The 13,682-nt window shown below is 40.3% G+C and overlaps 3 protein-coding genes across 3 annotated transcripts; all 3 read left to right on the forward strand.

Moving 5' to 3' along the window:
* Positions 1–256: 256 nt before the first annotated feature.
* LOC117792438 lies at positions 257–3,020 on the forward strand. Its single transcript, XM_034632593.1, has one exon. It carries the CDS (start codon positions 445–447, stop codon positions 1,306–1,308), a length of 864 nt encoding a protein of 287 aa, XP_034488484.1. The 5' UTR covers positions 257–444; the 3' UTR covers positions 1,309–3,020.
* A 3,588-nt stretch (positions 3,021–6,608) lies between these two features.
* LOC117791759 lies at positions 6,609–7,745 on the forward strand. The gene is made up of 2 exons (XM_034631634.1): positions 6,609–7,088; positions 7,151–7,745. Exons 1-2 carry the CDS (start codon positions 6,609–6,611, stop codon positions 7,514–7,516), a joined length of 846 nt encoding a protein of 281 aa, XP_034487525.1. The 3' UTR covers positions 7,517–7,745.
* Positions 7,746–11,439: 3,694 nt separating this feature from the next.
* On the forward strand, positions 11,440–13,681 carry LOC117790450. Its single transcript, XM_034629904.1, has 3 exons — positions 11,440–11,789; positions 11,867–12,122; positions 12,744–13,681. Exons 1-3 carry the CDS (start codon positions 11,655–11,657, stop codon positions 13,046–13,048), a joined length of 696 nt encoding a protein of 231 aa, XP_034485795.1. The 5' UTR covers positions 11,440–11,654; the 3' UTR covers positions 13,049–13,681.
* The last annotated feature ends 1 nt before the right edge of the window (position 13,682 follows it).

Here is a 13,682-nt window from a genome sequence, read left to right on the forward strand (position 1 = left end):
AGCCAAACCGAGCCAAGCCAAGGCAAGACAAGACAAGCCAACCAAAGTCAAGCCAATGTCGACGGCAGCGCGTTACCGTTGGCTGGCAAAACGAAAGACTTAAGCGAGAAACTTGCACGACCAGTTCTTGGGGCGAGCAGAAATGCTTTCGTTCGTCGCAGCAGCAGCAGCAGATGAGCATGCCGCCTATATAAATTGTCGTGAGCATTGGGAAATTGTATCATTTCATCCTAACCCGTCAAAGCAGCAACACAGCAGCCAACAGCAGCGTTGTGTGGCATAGTGCAAGACTCTCAGCTCCAAGCAAAAGTTAACCAAAAGAGAAAGTGCGTTTTGTCGATTTGTGTGCGGTATAAAAGCCAACAAAGTGCTCAGTTCTCTAAGGACTATACAAGAACAAGTGCAACAATAACAACAACAGAAACAATACCAACAAGCAATAAAATGGCAAACAATAAAGTTATTTTCGGTGTCTTGTGTTTGGTCACACTGACCGCTGCTCTCCCCGCCGAGGAAACGCGCGGACATGCGCGCAATGCCATCGGCGCTGAGAACGACATTATGGATAGCATCTATAGCGACTGTCTACGCAAGGATTCGGTGTCGTGCGTCAAGTACAAGCTGTTCAACTTTGTCGACAAGGTGCTCGGCGCTCGCGACCAGTTTGCCCTGACTGAGGGCGTGACTGTGGTGCGTTCTTCGGATGCGCCAGCACAAGAAGCCGCTCGCTCCATCTCTGGCGATGAATCGTTCGAGTCACTGGCACTCAATCGCATCAGCAGCTTCCTCAACTCGCACACCATCAAGGTGGAGCTGAAGGGAGCCGACATTGTGCAGGCTGTTAGCTCGACTGGACGCGCTCTCGAAGATGCCTCTGAGTCACTGTTTGGCAGCAATGATCCCAATGCGCCTGAGGAGAGCCGCGGCAAGAAGAAGAAGGCCGCCAAAATCTTGGGCCCCATTCTGGCTCTGGTTGCCCTGAAGGCCGCCGCTCTGTTGCCTCTGCTGCTGGGCGCCATCGCTTTGATTGCCGGCAAAGCTCTGCTCATTGGTAAGATCGCTCTGGTGCTGTCGGCCGTCATTGGGCTGAAGAAGCTGTTATCGCAGGAGAAGCACGTCACCTACGAAGTGGTCGCCCATCCCCATCACAGTGCCAGCCACTCGGTCAGCCACGACTCATATGGCAGCGGTTACAGCGCCGATGCGGGTGCCTCCTCGGCCTCATATGGTAGCAGTGGTCATGGTGGCTGGGGACGCTCCATCGATGCCCAGGATCTGGCCTACGGTGCCCAGAAGCCTCAGGCTTAAACGACGACACAGTCAGGAACCACTCAAACCACAAAATAACCATTCAACCACAACCACAATCACACGAACACGAACCACAACAACCACTGATTTGAGCGACATCGCTCACACACAGACTCTTGAAGAGGAACACATATTACTTATCGTTCGTTTTAATTATTTATTAATATAATTTATTTTATTTATTTTTTCACACGAAAAACGCAAAGAGCAGAAACTAAGCCACAAAGTAAACAAATCACAAATCACAAATGTTCAGCTAAACGACAACGTAGCGAAAAGAGAAGAAGAATAATGCAAAAATATCCAGAGCCACTTTAGGTTTGTGCATTTAGTTGCTTTATATGCATGCATTCATAAACACATAGATACTTCGATGTATTCGTAACTTTTAAAGCTAAAGTTAAGTTTGTAAAAAAAAAAAAACACAAAAGCGAGAGTTGAAGTCGGTACCTTATGCAAATGTTTCAAATACTCATAAGCCCAGGCGGCGACTCCGAGCAGCGTTTAGCCTTAGGTCTAAGCTGGCACAAGGACTTCCGCACACACACATACACACATACACCTTATCATCCACATACACATACTCTGTATCAATCTATCGCTGTTTCTTACGAACGCACAGTCTCTTTCACAATCTCTGAGTCACACATTCTCTATGGCTCTATCAATCTATCTATCGCTATCACTGTCTATCACATACTTACTATCCATCTAGAGACTATACCAAAACTTTGTTGGTTGCCATGCAACTGTTTGAACTATCTAACTAATGCTATGCTCTATCATACTCTACATTATGCTATTCTGTACTCTATACATGCAATTCTAGTCTTACATTACAACAATAGCAACTACAGCAACAACAGCAAGCATGCCTACTACTAGCTTTAACTCAACTATATCTAATGTCTATCAGTATCTTTCACACAATCTATCTGAACTCATCTATCCATCTATGAATCTGTCTTTCGAGTCATAGTTTTGGTCATATTTACGCCATAACTTGCCATAGTTTTTCTGCCCTAATGCACACAAAACTGAACTGAACTCAGCAAAACTATAATTTCCATTTCTATTTTCCACTATAACTCTTCAACTTTCTCACTCCATTTTACAACTTCATTTCTCAGCATCTCACACAGTATTTCCTTTATTTCTATCTCTCTTTCTCTTTCTTCATCTCTCTCTCTCTCTCTCTCTATTTCTATATCTGTCCTTTTTTCTGCTACTATTTCTGTCTTTTCTGTCACTATCTCACGCTCTCACCATTTCTTCAGCTCTGTCTATATGCTGTCACTTTCAAACGATCTACTTTCCAACAGCACGCACGTACGTTCTCTGTAACCATAGTTCACTGTAGTAATTTTTCTGTTTGTTACTCATGCAATTGTATTTGAAATATCAGCGATTTGGTCGGCATTTGTTTTGGCTTTATGATTTTAACTTATTTTTATTAAACTTAAAAATATTTGTTTAAATCATTTCAAAACTTTAAGTCGTCAACTTTGATTTAAATACATATGCTAAGCAGATTCGAACGGCACTTTTACATTATAGGAACTACAGTTAGAAGCATAGAATCTGCAGAAATGGGCAACTCACAGAAGAAACAAAAACACATAAATCACAAATCACAAATCACACACAAAGAATGTAAATCTCTTTTATACAGCATATTTTCTCTGTAATAAATGCATGTCATTAAAGAATGAAGAAAAAATTAAGTACAAAAAAAAAAATAATAAAAATAAAAACAGCAACATGAAAATAAAACAAGCAAGGAAGATTAATAAATAAAAAATCTATGAAAAATCAACATTGAGTTTACTTTTTTTAGGTGAAAGCGAAACAACAACAGAGCAGCAAATCAAATATAATCTGGCTGGACATTGTGGTCAAAATGGTTGTGCATAATGTCCAAGACAGATCCATCTTTGGTAAGAATGCAAGGCAACTGCTTTCATTTAAAGTGAAATTGATTTGCGACCTAGTTGACTAAGCGAATTTTAAAGACTTTGTCGTTAAGAGGTGTAAATAATTATGAGTTTGACCAAGGCAGCTGGCCAAGCCAAACAACAGACAAATATGTGGTCGAAAGTGTGCCCCGCTGGCTACCGTTGTGGCTAAAACTGTCAGCCACAGACAGTGAAAGTAAACAGTTAGGCAACGGCAACAGCAGCAACAACAATATCAACAAAAAGAGCAACAGTAAATGCATTGAAAATGTGTAGTGAAAAGCTGTAGAAATGCCAGTTTATGGACATGGTCAAAAACGTTTTCGGGTGTCAAGTAAAAACAAGTCAAACGAACGCGCATTATGGCTAACAACTCAAGCAGTCAGCAAAGTTAAGGTGAATAGTGACCATTGTCCAGCTTTAGACTCTTAAGAAATAATCTGCTGAATTCAGCACAAAATGTCTATTAAAAGTGGGAAATTATGTGACACCAAAAACAAAAACACCAACAACAACAACAATCACAAAAACATGGGTTACTTTGTGCCATGTGGGCATCATTAGAATGTGACACTGATGATATGCTGGCTGTAGGCCTTTCGAAAATGGTGTTACTCTCATTCTTCTCTCATTTCTCTATTCTTTTCTTGTTATAACTTGGTCGAGTAAATTTTTTTTTCCTTTGACCTTGAATGTTTGCCAACTTCTTCTTTGATTTCGTTTCTAACACATCTCTGGCCTTGGAATATCTACTTTGTAGGGAAACAAATGGGATAGATGCTTTTCAATTATCTGACTTGCATGTGGTGTAAAATGCTTTCCACTTTCATTGATCGGCACTTTGTCTATTTCTTCAATTTTGTTGGCTTATGCAAATCGAAATCCCAAAATGAAAGCCTGCACATGTGATTTGGAGCGAATTACCGTTGTGTGGCAGCCGCGACGGCTCAAGAGTGCCGCTAGAGAAATGTGGTTGCAGCTGTGAGACAAAAAAACAAAACTGGTGCAAAAGCTGGCTACCAATTTCACATTCTGAAAACCAGATAAACAGCCACAAAATTTACAATAATTCATAAGCCGGCAGCGAATTTCGAATTGCGCACACACGCTCCAATGAGAGAGATAATTCAGGTCTCTCTGTCTGTATTTTCTTGTGCTAAGAATCGTGCACAGTGTACTTCAGTGCAGTGCCCAATTTGCTTGCAATTTCACTGTCAACGGACCCGAGGCTGAACCAAGTGGATGCCATGCCAAGCTGGTGCCTAGAAGGGCGTCAACGTTGTCGCAAGCGCAATGAAAACGAGTTTGGCTCGAGATCATGCTTCGACTCTGGTTCTGACTCTGCCTCCGAGTCTGCCTAAGAAAGCAGGTCAGCAGAACAAATGCCAACCTGATCGGTCGGCCTTGCATTGCGCTTTCCAACACAGAAAATTCACCTGTTTGCCCTATGATAATGTTAGTCGTTGTGTTGCTGTCATCATTTTCCGCTCCAACAAGTTTTCCCACACTCATAAAACACGCATTAAATTATGATTGCTGCAATTGTTGTTCCAGCTATTGTTGTTCATGGAAGCGTTAAATTTATTAATCGCTTCCATGAGCAGTTACGATTATTGTTTATGATTAATTGAAAGTTAATTAGACACGCGATCTGACAGCAAAACACTGAAACTGTTTTATAACTCCTCACAATGACTTAACGGCTGATTTGTTGCTGTTAATACAAGTTAAATAGTTCAGTTAGTTAACCACAATTGTGTATAATTGATCGCGTAGTCACTGGATTTATGGTACATTGATTAAATACTATGATGATATTATCGCAGTTTTTAATTTATTAAACTTGAGTATTTAAAGATATTCATCTTCAAAGTAAAAGTAGTAAGAGTTCGGAGACTTAACTTGTCTTCGAGATTTAATCTCGTTTTGCTCTCATATATTATAGTGGAATGAGTAAATCTCAAAGAGACTTGTATCTAGAAGATTATTTTTTAATCAATATTTGATTATTATTTCGCTGATCCACATTTGGTGCCAAATTTATTTCAAACATTTGCAAGAAATTTTGTCAAATTTATCAATTTTATTTTTTCAAAAATCATTAATAGTGTACTTTTTTATTTTAAATAAAAAAAGCTTCCTCGGTTGCGTTTGCTTTCGTTAAGATAGAGCAAGTTTGTGTCTTAACTCTTTCGTTTAGTGTTGCGCTTTCAGCTTCAGTTTTCGTTAATCATATTCAGCAACCGCCGCAAAGTATGCAATAATTTTTTTTTTTAAGTGACAACATGTTTGGTTTTAGGTGTAGACTTAAACTTGTTTGTGGCAATATTAAACTTAAATAATTTTTATTACAACGACTTAGACATAGTTTTAAAATTATTAACTTATTTTTTATTTGATTAATAAATAAGTCAATATTATATTTATTTGTTGAAAATATCAGCCACTTGAAAGTATTAGGATTTGTTTTTATTTTTACTCAAATTGGTTTCTCAACGGCTGCTTAAACTGTACAACAAAACCAGAGTTTTGTGCTCACATATGTTTGTAAAAAGAAAAGTTAAGTTTACAAATTGAGAAATTGTGGGACGACAGTGAATCTGTGATTAAAATGTATTAAGAAACGAAAACCAAAAAAAAAACAGTAGTGTTCCGATCTACTAAGCAACGTCTTAAAAGAACTTGGCTTACTTGTATGAAACAGTTTGGCAGCTACATTCAATGCCAATGGCATCGGCATATGGCTAAGTCTGTGGCTGTTACCCTGACTGTTGCTGTGGCATGTGGCAGCCTCTGTTTATCTGTGCCTAGGCAGGCACGCACGCTCAGCTCGCTCTGTTTTACATGCGAATGAAAACTCAATAGCTTAGAACGAGCTGTTAGTTGTGTGTTATAATTACAAATGAAATTGCAGCGCTTACTCTGGCTGAACAAAATTCGGTTGCTTTCGCAGCGAAATCACGAAAGCGCAGCTTCAATGGCCACCAGCCTCTGGCCAAGGCCTGCTTTAAGCCAGCCAGCAAGTCCGACCGACTAATTGCCGTGATATTTAGACTAAAACAAAATGAGTTTTTTTTTTTTCACTGTGTTTTTTTCTTGTATTTTTCAATTTCAGCTGCCGCTTGACATGCACCCAGGCGCAATTGGCCGACAAGAAATGTGGCAGGCGGTATAAAATGCATACAATGCGCTTTCCACCACTCAGTTGATAATCTTAAGTGCAGCGCCCAGCAAGAGTTTTTGCCATCAACGGAGCAGTAGCAAGGATAGCCCAAGGATTGCATTCACACCGACATACACACACACAGACACACACACACGCACGCACAGCTAATCACAGTCATGATCAAATACGTGTGGCATGTGGCGGCACTGCTGATAATATTCTGCTGGCTGCCAGCGACAAGTGCACGCAGCACCAGCTTCAATCACATCAATGGATTGGCAGCGGAGCAAAAGAGTCAACAGCCAGCGGTACAGTCAACTAACTCGGGTGCCTCGGCAACAGGAATCTGGAAGGATCTGTCCCTGGTGTACCGCATTTATCAGCAGTGCACGGGCGAAAACATGTCCGTCTGCCTCAAGCTGAAGCTGCTGACTGGTCTGGAGAAGGCTTTCCGCACGGCCAGATCGTTGCCACTGTTCGAGGGTATACAGTTTGTGGCCAGCGGAGATGAGATGCAGAAGCGCGCTCATCTGCCGCCAATCACGGAGCAGGACATTGAGGCGGTGCTGCCGCGTGGCTTTGATGCCAAGGATCAGGTCTTAAATAGCATGATCATGAAGCGTTTGGCTAGCTTTCTGCAGGATCACACGCTACAGGTAAGTCCCGTTGGGAGAGTCTCTTGACAAGCAACTGCTACTCATTTGGCGCCTGTAAGTAGATCAAGTTTCCCGATTTGCGGGATGCGGACAGCAACACGATGGAGGGTCGCAAAAAGAAGGACAAGAAGGGAAGCGGTGCCTACATAATGATTCCACTGCTACTCGGTGGCACCTTTGTGCCCATTGCATATGGTGCCTTGGCCATGCTGGCGGGCAAAGCTCTAATTGTATCCAAACTTGCCCTGGTGCTGGCCTCCATCATTGGCATCAAGAAGCTACTCAGTGGCGGCGGCGGTGGCAAGGAATCCTCGCACGAGGTTGTCGTCTCTTCTGGCGGTCATTCCGGCTGGGGACGTGATCTTGACTTGGCCTACAGCGGCTGGAAACCGGCCAAGGAGTCAGCGGGAAGCACCAAGAGCTTGTAGAGCAGTCGACAGCTTGCGGATCTTGCATTTGCATTTGGACTTCGATTGGGAGTGCTGAGATTTGGAGTAAACCAAAGAAACGATTGCCGCATGAATTGTCTGAATAAGAAATAATGTTTAGCTTAATTTGATTATGTACTTGTATGTATAACGAACTAAATGTGTGTGTTAGGCCTAAGTAAGTGTTAACTAAATATAGTAAACTTTGCTAAAAAAAACCAAAAAAAAACTCCATCACCCTCAACTGTTTGAGTCTGTCAGAAACCACGCCCGAATCACGTTTGCTGAATTTATGATAACATTTTTCAAAAGCGCTTACGTGCGTGCTAAAAAGCTAAAGAAAAAAAAGCAGCAATCGCAACATTAACTGTGCTTCGCTTTCTACCAAAACTACGAGCACATTTATTATTTAGCCGTGCACAGAGTCTGGCCAAGTCCAATGCAATATTCATAGATCAAGCAACTCTTCACTTGTTTCAATTGTTTTGTTATTATTGTTTTTGCTGCTGTTGTGGTATGCGACATTTTCACTTTGGCACTCTGCACGAAATATTAATGAGCTGCCGAGTTCAGAGTAGAACATTGAACCAATTGAATGAATAAATTGTTTGACTTTATTTAAATGCGGCTGTAATTCCCACGCTCTTTGCGGCCTAATCCAATGTAAGTTGAGGCGGCCTTTTACTTTAATTGTTGACGTCACAATTTGTGGGTCTGGCCAACACTTTCATTAATTGAAAATTACCCAAGCACAGCACAACACAGCGAGAGCTGAGCAGAGCTACCCGGAATTCACATCGTTGGTCACGGCGACAGACATTGACGGAGACGAAGACGGGGGTGAAGTCAACTGGCAATGAAAGTGAAACTTTCAAAAAAAAAAGGTGTCAATTTGGAAGATGCCACTGTAAAGGGGTTGGGCAGCTGAGGATCAACACGGTTTATTTGACTTAAGTAGGCAGCACGTCAAATGAAAGCTGATGCCACATAAACGGAATTAAATGCTTGAAAGAGTATTTTTTTGCATTCCTAACTGATGTCATCAAGTCGTTTAAACTAAACGGAAGAGGAACTCAGAGAGATACAGAATATAGAATGTTTTAATAAGTCAATTTGCAAGCAACTCTCGCAGTTTTAATAGTTTATTTATTTTGCTAATGCGACTTTCTTATGCCCTAAACAAAATATAATCGCTTTTATTGCGTTTCTCTAACCCTGAAGACAAATCTTCAACAAAATCGACCGTTGCATAATCAAAATATTCAAAGACGAATACGAATATATATCTTTAATGTCCGATGTCAGCTATAAAACTATTTCACTTTCATCGCATACGCATGTAGGTAAAATAATTGCCAAGATGTTAACTAGTCCGCTAACAATTTAACTGACAAGTCGACTTGGACATGCCCTACACAAAACTCCAACTGAAGCGTGCTGAAGACAGCCAACACCTGGTTATCACGGTAATCACCCACAATCGAGTTTGGAGTCAAGTCACGTCACAACCTGGCACATCCATCTATGTCCACGTTCATGGCATTTGCATATGCCATCAGTTTGAAAAATAACATCAACACCTTTCGGCCCATCAACTATGTAGTATTTGGACTAAGTAGATAATCAGCTACAAAAATTTGGTTTGCTTTGCTTTGCATCTTAAATCGAGTTTTTTTTAGTAGCTTGCAAATCTGAACATTCATCACTTTCTTTTAGGTACTTGACTAATGCGTAAATTACACAAACACGATAAACTAACATGGCTAAATTCGGGAGTAGTCGACTTGCAGTTACTGTACTTCAAATTTGTTCAAATATTTTATTAGTCTAATAAATATTAAGTTTATAGTTTATTTTATATAATTCAGCTTTCATTACCTTTAACATAATTTCAACTTGCAATCTATTTTAGTCAGTTTACATAGAAATATAAGAAAAACTGATAGATAAGGTAAAAATTAAACTAACATTAAATAAAATTAAATTGATATGAAACTCTTGAGTTGCTTTTCTGTGCAAATGTCAGATATACGATTCATGTACGAGTATTTGTACATATGTACGTGTAAGTGTGGAGTAGATACATTATGGGGCTTTAAGTGAGATGGAGAAAAACAAATACATAAATAAAAAGCAAAATTAAAGTGAAATTTTTTTATCCATGCCGCCTGCAAACTAGTTAATTTTCTATTTTACTCCAATTTGAGCTATACTTGTTGCGGTTTCTTTCGAGCTATTGACGCCATCATAAGTAGTGCTGTTGATATGGTGGGGTGTGGTGTGGTGTGGTTTGAAGGGGAGTGGTGTGGTGTTTGATTAGCCAGCATTTATGCCACACCACAAGTCACGTGTCTGCAATTTCTAATGGATCGATCAGTCGACCGTCTCAGCATTTATAGCACTTTCTGTTTGTTACTGTTACTGTTGTGGTTGCTGTGGTTTTCATCAAATGGCTGTGGTTCTCACCCACCAGTAAGTGTGCCAAATGCAGGCGCCTTCAATTTGCGATTTACACTGAAAAAAAAGATCAACTTCTAAAATCAAGAACATTCATTTTAAATATTCTGTTTTTAAAATAAGAACATTTTAAGACCATATTACTTATACTAAGATTATTAATTTAAAAAATCAAAGTTCTTAATACAGGGAAAAAAATCTTAAATTGTTAGGAAAGTATAAATATGTATTATTATTTCATATATAATAATAATAATAATAATAATAATAATAATAATAATAATAATAATAATAATAATAATAATAATAATAATAATAATAATAATAATAATAATTATAATAATAATAATAATAATAATAATTATAATAATAATAATAATAATAATAATAATAATAATAATAATAATAATAATAATAATAATAATTGGTAGCCCCATAGCGCTCTGTTGTGAAGCAGTAGACGCCGGTTCGAATTCCCACTCGTAAAATATTAAAATAACATTTATAATATTACCAAGACAGAATACAAATTAAAATTTAAAAAAAATAAATAAATAAAAAATGATAAATTTTAAAAATTTTTAATTTTTTATTAAAACTCAACAACTGTCATTCTTAAATAAGAACTTGGTCTTATTTGAAATGTTCTTAAATGCAAGATGTGTTTTCTTTATCTAAGCATTTTATGTTTGCGACGCATTATTTAAAACAAAATTCTTAGTTTTGAGACCAAAATCTTAATTTTAGAACAATTTTTTGATCAGTGTACATATCGAAATACAAATTTTGTGCTGTCAGATGACTTAAACACTGACCAATACAATTTAGCGACCACACAAGCAACTACCTTTCCATGTTTGTGGGTGTGCGTGTGTGTGAGTGAGTGTGAGTGTGAGTGTGCAAATAGTTAAGTGCTGCTTAAGTGTTTGTCTGTTGACAAACAACAACACCAACAACAGCAACAGCCGCTAACAAGCCAAAGCCAGAGTCAAAGCCAATGTCGAAGACGACGACGAAGACGAAGACGAAGACGACGACGACGACGACGACGAAGACGAAGACGAAGGCGACGACTGCGACATCTACGTCCACGAAGTCGCCGCTGCACACGCACACACTGAAATCTCGGACAGGCCAGGCCAGCACAGGCCATGCCACGCCAGGTTGCATTAGCAGACGCAACCGATGCGCTTCGTCGTTGTGATTGTGGTTGTGGTTGTGGTCGTCGTCATCGTCGTCGTCTTAGCCAGGTTGTTTATTTAAATTCTAAGCTTGGCTACTGTGTGTGTGTGTGCCGATGTAGCCGATGGAGGTCGCTTGGTGAGGGTATTGCGGGGATGTGGGAATGCGGCTAGCGGGCAACTCGCGTCGTGTTTAACGTCGTCAACGTCGCCGTCGTCGTCGTTAGCGACTGCGCTGCTGGCCGGGAATAAAACTCGATCCGCGTGCGTGTTGTAGTCACAGTTTACGGATTGCCTTCTGACCGACAGATCGAACAAGCCAATCGAGCGCAGTGCACTCAACTCAACTCAATTGAACAACTTAACAAATACCCTACAAGGCACGCACAGTCAGTGCCCCAAAGGATAACCAGCCCAGTGTCAAGTGTTGTGTGACTTAACCCCCTACAACCAACCAACAATAAAAAAAAAAGAAAATCAAAATAAACAAATTAACAATCATGCTGAAATTCGTGTGTCTGTTCGCTCTGGTGGCAACCACGGCAGCTGCTGCCTCCGAGGCGGACAGCTTGCTGACGAGCGCCCTGAAAATGGTCAAGGATTGCGGCGAACGCTCGATGGTGTTATGCATGAAGGTAAAGCAACAAAATGGCGGCACAGTTGTCAATTGGCTAACAAACCAACCAACAACCAACGTGTATATTTCCAACAGGAACGTGCCCTGCACTACTTTGATACGGAGAACGGCGATGTGAGGCTGACCGAGGGCATTGCTCTGGTGAAAACCGATGACATACCAGTTGGACGTTCCCTGAATGATGTGGCCTTACCCGAGGAGGCAGAGGCACGCGAATCCGAGGTGGATTCCCTGCTGGTTGAGCGTGTGGCACGCTTCTTTGGCACACATACACTGCAATTTAAGGTGCCCAAGGACTCCATTCAGGACATGCAACGCGCCCTCGAGGAATGTGAGTATTACATGAACTATCTCATGATTACAACTGCAATCACAACTCACATTTTCGATCTGAGAATTGAGTAGCTGGTCAAGAGTTGTTCTGTTGTTGTTCTGGTTACTGCTTACTGGTTACTGGTTCTGTGGCTCGTTGCCAATTTGGGTTAGTGGTGCAATTACCAATGTCAGTTGCAGCCGCATCTTCGTCTGCAACAATGTGTGTGCAGAATGCCTAAATCCTGTTTTCACTGTTAGCTTCTAGCCACATTGAGGTCACGGATCAGGAATGCATCCTGCTGCATCTTATCTAGCGGTGCATTGACAGTTGCCACAAGGCGTTGCAACAAACTTGTTGCTGCAATTAATTGCATTTTAGTTAGTCTGTTAGGCTTACTTTCTTTTCATGCTCATAGAAAGCGGTCGATCCTGTTTGTGTTTGCTATCTATGTTGTGTCTGTTGTTGCATTATTAATTATTTTGTGCTCCAGTTGCTAATGAGCAGCTAACAAGCAAATGGACAACACAAATCGAGCATAAACTAGCGAAAGTATAGCATGCCAACTCCTATTAATAATATAACAACAAACTAAATTTATTTTTTATATTTTTTTTAAAATATAATTTCCACTTTTAGCTCGCGGCAAGAAGAAGGAGAAGAAGAAGTATCTGATGCCCTTGTTGATGCTCTTCAAGCTGAAGATGGCCGCTCTGCTGCCACTGGCCATTGGCTTCTTGGCTCTCATCTCATTCAAGGCTCTGGTCATTGGCAAGATTGCGCTGTTGCTGTCCGGCATCATTGGCCTGAAGAAGCTGATGGAGTCCAAGAAGGAGAACTACGAGGTTGTTGCGCATCCACATTACGAGCACGAGCACAGCTACGGTCGGTCACTGCACGCAAACGAGGCCCAGAACTTGGCCTATGCGGCGTATAAGCAATAAGCGAGTCGAGTTGCCAAAGTGGAACAGCAATTTAGTGCAATACACAAATCAAATGAAACAAAAATGAAAAGAAATGAAAGGGAAAGAGAAAGAGAGTGCGACGCTCTCGTTTAATTTATTTTATTTATTTAATTTATTTATAGCATAACTCAAGCAATGGCGCCATCATCAAGAGAAATCAATTTGTTACAGTGTTACAAAATTTGTCAGTACTCAAATCATAGCTAATAAGTTGAAATATGGCTGCAGTTGCAGCCGGAGAAAGGGGGCGGCAATTTTGGGCAGAGCACCATATAAACTAAAACTAAACTTAACTAAACTAAACCGTACTTTAGTGACTGCTTTTTTGTATTATTGTAATAATTTACTGTCAAAAGCTTTACTATATACTATTAACTACTTACTTACTTATAACTTACAACTTCAATTTTATTGTATTTATTTGTATAACTCAATAATGTTAAATCTTGAGCTTATTAACACTGAACTGCTGCTTGGTGCAGGCCCAAAAAGCACAACAACAACTGTTAAGTCAATGTTCGCCCCCCACCCCTCAGCAATGCCTCAACAACACACACAGACACACACACAGAAAAATCAACTGAAACTCAATAAAGCCGCATTTATCTGTTAC

This window comes from Drosophila innubila (genome assembly GCF_004354385.1).
Source record: "Drosophila innubila isolate TH190305 chromosome 3R unlocalized genomic scaffold, UK_Dinn_1.0 2_E_3R, whole genome shotgun sequence".
NCBI classification, from domain to species: Eukaryota; Metazoa; Arthropoda; class Insecta; order Diptera; family Drosophilidae; genus Drosophila; species Drosophila innubila.

Coding starts and splice junctions, on each gene's coding strand:
- LOC117791759 (XM_034631634.1), top strand. CDS start 6,609: ATGATCAAATACGTGTGGCATGTGGCGGCACTGCTGATAATATTCTGC. Junction 7,089..7,150: donor TGCAGGATCACACGCTACAG/GTAAGTCCCGTT, acceptor GCCTGTAAGTAG/ATCAAGTTTCCCGATTTGCG.
- LOC117792438 (XM_034632593.1), top strand. CDS start 445: ATGGCAAACAATAAAGTTATTTTCGGTGTCTTGTGTTTGGTCACACTG.
- LOC117790450 (XM_034629904.1), top strand. CDS start 11,655: ATGCTGAAATTCGTGTGTCTGTTCGCTCTGGTGGCAACCACGGCAGCT. Junction 11,790..11,866: donor CGATGGTGTTATGCATGAAG/GTAAAGCAACAA, acceptor TATTTCCAACAG/GAACGTGCCCTGCACTACTT. Junction 12,123..12,743: donor GCAACGCGCCCTCGAGGAAT/GTGAGTATTACA, acceptor TTCCACTTTTAG/CTCGCGGCAAGAAGAAGGAG.